Raw genomic sequence first — 3,499 nt, 5'->3', positions numbered from 1 at the left:
GCCAAAGTCACGGCCAGTCATGGTCCTTGTCATAAGTGAGAGGCTGGGGCTGGCTGGGCTGGGGCCGCTTTCTAAAGGACTCAGCCCCAGTGGCTGGCAGACTCCTGAAGGGGAGCGGTGTACTGGGACCGGATGCCCACACGCCACGCACGGCAGAGACACTTGAGCCAAAGACGCAGAGACGTGGACCCTGCCCGGGCCCCGCTAGGACCCCCCCCCCCAGCCAGCTTGGGACCCCGCCCCCCACTCAGAAGAGGCTCCAGGGCAAGCTGAACCAAACCATCCACAGAAAACGTCCCCAAACGTTTGCTTGTATAAATAATTTATTTCTGCTCACAGCATCATATACGCATTATAAAAGGGAGACAGGAGAGGATGGCCAGGACAGGCAGTTACAGCAGTGGAGGCGAAAGCGGGGACCAGAACACAGCCCGGGTCGGGGCAGACAGTCTGGGGCTCAGTCCCCCGCTGTCACGAGGAAACACTTCAGCCACCTCCCCGAGGACCAAGGACGGAAGTGTCCTCCGTCCCTGAGGGCTGGTGGCCGGGGTCTCCCGTGACCAGACCAGGGTCAGACATGACGCGGGCCTCTACCAGGTCGGACACGAGGAAAATCAACGCAGACTCTTAACTACCTGTTGATACACCACAGAGTCTTTACGGCACAATTACTAACAGTGACTGCACCTTTAAGTACTGATAATGCAAAACACAAAATCATCTTGCCTCCTTTGTCAGGCGGGACAGGACGCAAACCGTGACCTCGAACCTAAGTATTGTTAGCACGAGAAGGCGACAGTATTTGGCATCTGCAATGTCACAAAATAAATATATTATTCTCTCCATAGTGTGGAACTACCAAAATGTCAAAGTGCTTAAGAAATTGCTGCGTGTGAAGAAAATAAAGGAAGATGGATTTTTCTTTTCATAACTCTATACAGAATCTTCAGGTGACGGGACCAGCCCATTCAGGGTGTGCCCTGGGGTGTAAACTGAAATCTTGCAGGCTTTGCAACACTGCTTCGCTGTTTTCCCAACTGGGTTTCCACAAACGGCCGGCACTGGACGGGGGGGACGAATGCATTGGCGAAAGAGAAGAGCTGTTAGGTGCCTCCGTTTAAAATGTGTAATTATGCGTTGGGATTTCGGCCAGAACTTCCACCCCGGCTCTCGGGGGGACCTTCTGGGGGCCAGGGGACAGGAGGCCCAGGTTGCCAACGTGACTCACACGCTCACACACCATCACGCCCGATTCCACAGGCCTCCTTCTAGAGAAATGTCTAGTGGGGGTGGGGGGAACCTATTTTACCTGTAAACATGGATTCAAAGAGGAAATGAAAATCCAAGAAAGGTTAGTTTCCCCTTTGGACACTGCCTTGGGGTGCGTGACAGGCTTCCGCAAACCGAGAGGCACCCTGACAATAAAGGGTTTTTAAAATGACATTATTAAAAATATGCAGTTACTCTCCTTTCCCTTTATTCTCCAAAGCCTTTCAAGTAAACCGAAGTGCCTGAGTGCAGGTGAGTGACGTCACAAGCTCGCTGGGACCCCAGTGCTCGGCGGCGGCTGCGCAGGTCAGCCCCGAGCTGGGCAAGGACGGGCCCTCCCCTGCCTGCCGGCCGCCTGCCGATGCATGCAACGAGGTCAGCTTTTGCCACAAGGTGGGCTTTTATTTCCTGGGGCACGTTTTCAGTGAGACACTTAGAACCAGGTCGGCCACAGTGAACCAAACCAGAAAGCTGAACAGGTCACCTGCAGCGTGAAGGGGTATAAAGGGGCGGAGCGAAGGCTTCTCCCCCAGCGGTGACCATTTCTAGGTGAGTATTTGTTTACAGAAGTTCTCTTCAAAAGCCAATAACCCGACCCAAACCCACCAGCATCAGAGCTTAGATGACAAGAGGCAGCCACTTGCGACTGGCACGCCTCTGGCAAGAAGCTGAGGCTCACACCAGGGCCTACGATCTCTTGGGTGAGGCCGTCTGGGCTGGGGACGGGAAGCTGCAGCGACACACACCCCGGCAGCATGTGTGCCAGGGCTTTACCCTTGAAACTCTGAACCATCCTGCAGAACAGCAAATGCATATGCACCACCACCGCCAAGTTTATTTTTGATTTTTATTGGTCTCTTTGTGGAATAATGACCTGCGCGTGGACAGAGTCCAAACCACCTGGCAGAGGTCGGGTTCCAGGCTGAACAGCAGTCCTCAACCCAACCGGCCGCCACAGGCGCCGGGCAGGGCGTCCCGCGGCCACCCCGGTCAGGCCCGCAGTCCCAGGCCCTCCGGCCAGCCGTCCCAGGCCGCCCTCCAGGAGGCGGCCACCAACCCATGTGGGCCCCGGCACGACAAACGAAATCTCCACAGGGGCCTGCCCCGTGACATAAAATGACCAGCCTCCCGCAGCCCAGGACGCCAGGGAGGCACTCCTCACCGCCCGGCTGGCATGCCCCAGGTGCTCGGTCCTGGGAGCTGCACACCCCAGGTAACTCACGTCCTTCCGGCGGCCTGGCAGCCCATTCCTGGCCCAGCTGGAGCAGAAGAAACGGCTTTTGTCTTTGACAGCCGGGCCTCCTCGGGGCTGGCCGCCCCACCTGCAGCGAGTCCACTCCCCAGGAGGCCCCCACCCCACCCAGAGCTCCCGCTTTCAGACAAAAGGTCCCCGGAGCTGCGGGTGGGGGCGGGTCGACCAACACCCCCGGGGGAAGTTCCTAGTCCCGCATCTGGGTGCAGATTCTGGTCGAAAATTCGAAGCATCACTTTGGTTCGCTGTCTTTGTTCGCTCGGCTCCTGGCCCAGCCTTCCCTCGCGTACACCCATCCATCCGCCCATTCATTCATTCCCGACCAGCTCGCTCCCCACCCCTCGCTCCCCAGCGCCGCGGCGGGCGCATTACCGCTTCTTCTTCTGCTTGAGCGACTTCCTGCGTTTGAGGATCATCTCATAGAGCTTGTCCATGCCCTCGGTGAGGCCCTCGCCGATGATGGCGCAGGCCGGCTGGACGTGGTAGGTGGTGGCCGGGATGAGCTCGTGCAGCGCCAGCTGCTTCTCGATCTCGGCCACCGGCAGCGACTTGGGCAGGTCCTGCTTGTTGGCGATGACCAGCAGCGGCGTGCCCTGGTTCTCGGCGAACTTGGTCACCTTGTGCAGCTCCGTCTTGGCCTCCTCCAGCCGGTCAACGTCGACCGAGTCCACCACGTAGATGATGCCGTCGGTGCAGCGGCTGTAGGACTTCCAGAGCGGCCGCAGCTTCTCCTGGCCGCCCACGTCCCAGAAGTGGCAGCTGATGCCCTTGGCCGTGCCGTTGCTCAGCTTGATCTTCTCGGTGTTGAAGCCGATGGTGGGGACCGTGTTCACGAACTCGTTGAACTTGAGTCGGTAGAGCACGGTGGTCTTGCCGGCCGAGTCCAAGCCCAGCATGACGATGTGCAGGGACTGGAAGGCCGAGATGTTGGAGGAGATGTTGCCCATGGCTCTGCGCTGCGGCGCCGGCCACTGCGGC

At 58.5% G+C, this 3,499-nt stretch overlaps 1 protein-coding gene across 1 annotated transcript; it reads right to left on the bottom strand.

Annotated features, from left to right (window-relative positions):
• Nucleotides 1-313: 313 nt before the first annotated feature.
• ARL4C (ADP-ribosylation factor-like 4C) lies at nucleotides 314-3,493 on the bottom strand. The gene has a single exon (XM_012728834.1). It carries the CDS (start codon nucleotides 3,466-3,468, stop codon nucleotides 2,890-2,892), a length of 579 nt encoding a protein of 192 aa, XP_012584288.1. The 5' UTR covers nucleotides 3,469-3,493; the 3' UTR covers nucleotides 314-2,889.
• Between the last annotated feature and the right edge of the window lie 6 nt (nucleotides 3,494-3,499).

This window comes from Condylura cristata, unplaced genomic scaffold (genome assembly GCF_000260355.1).
Source record: "Condylura cristata isolate star-nosed mole 26May11 unplaced genomic scaffold, ConCri1.0 scaffold00002, whole genome shotgun sequence".
NCBI classification, from domain to species: Eukaryota; Metazoa; Chordata; class Mammalia; order Eulipotyphla; family Talpidae; genus Condylura; species Condylura cristata.
This window is presented reverse-complemented; position numbering and strand designations above follow the sequence as displayed.

Excerpts from the sequence above, each read along its gene's own strand:
- ARL4C (XM_012728834.1), bottom strand. The coding sequence starts at position 3,468 with ATGGGCAACATCTCCTCCAACATCTCGGCCTTCCAGTCCCTGCACATC.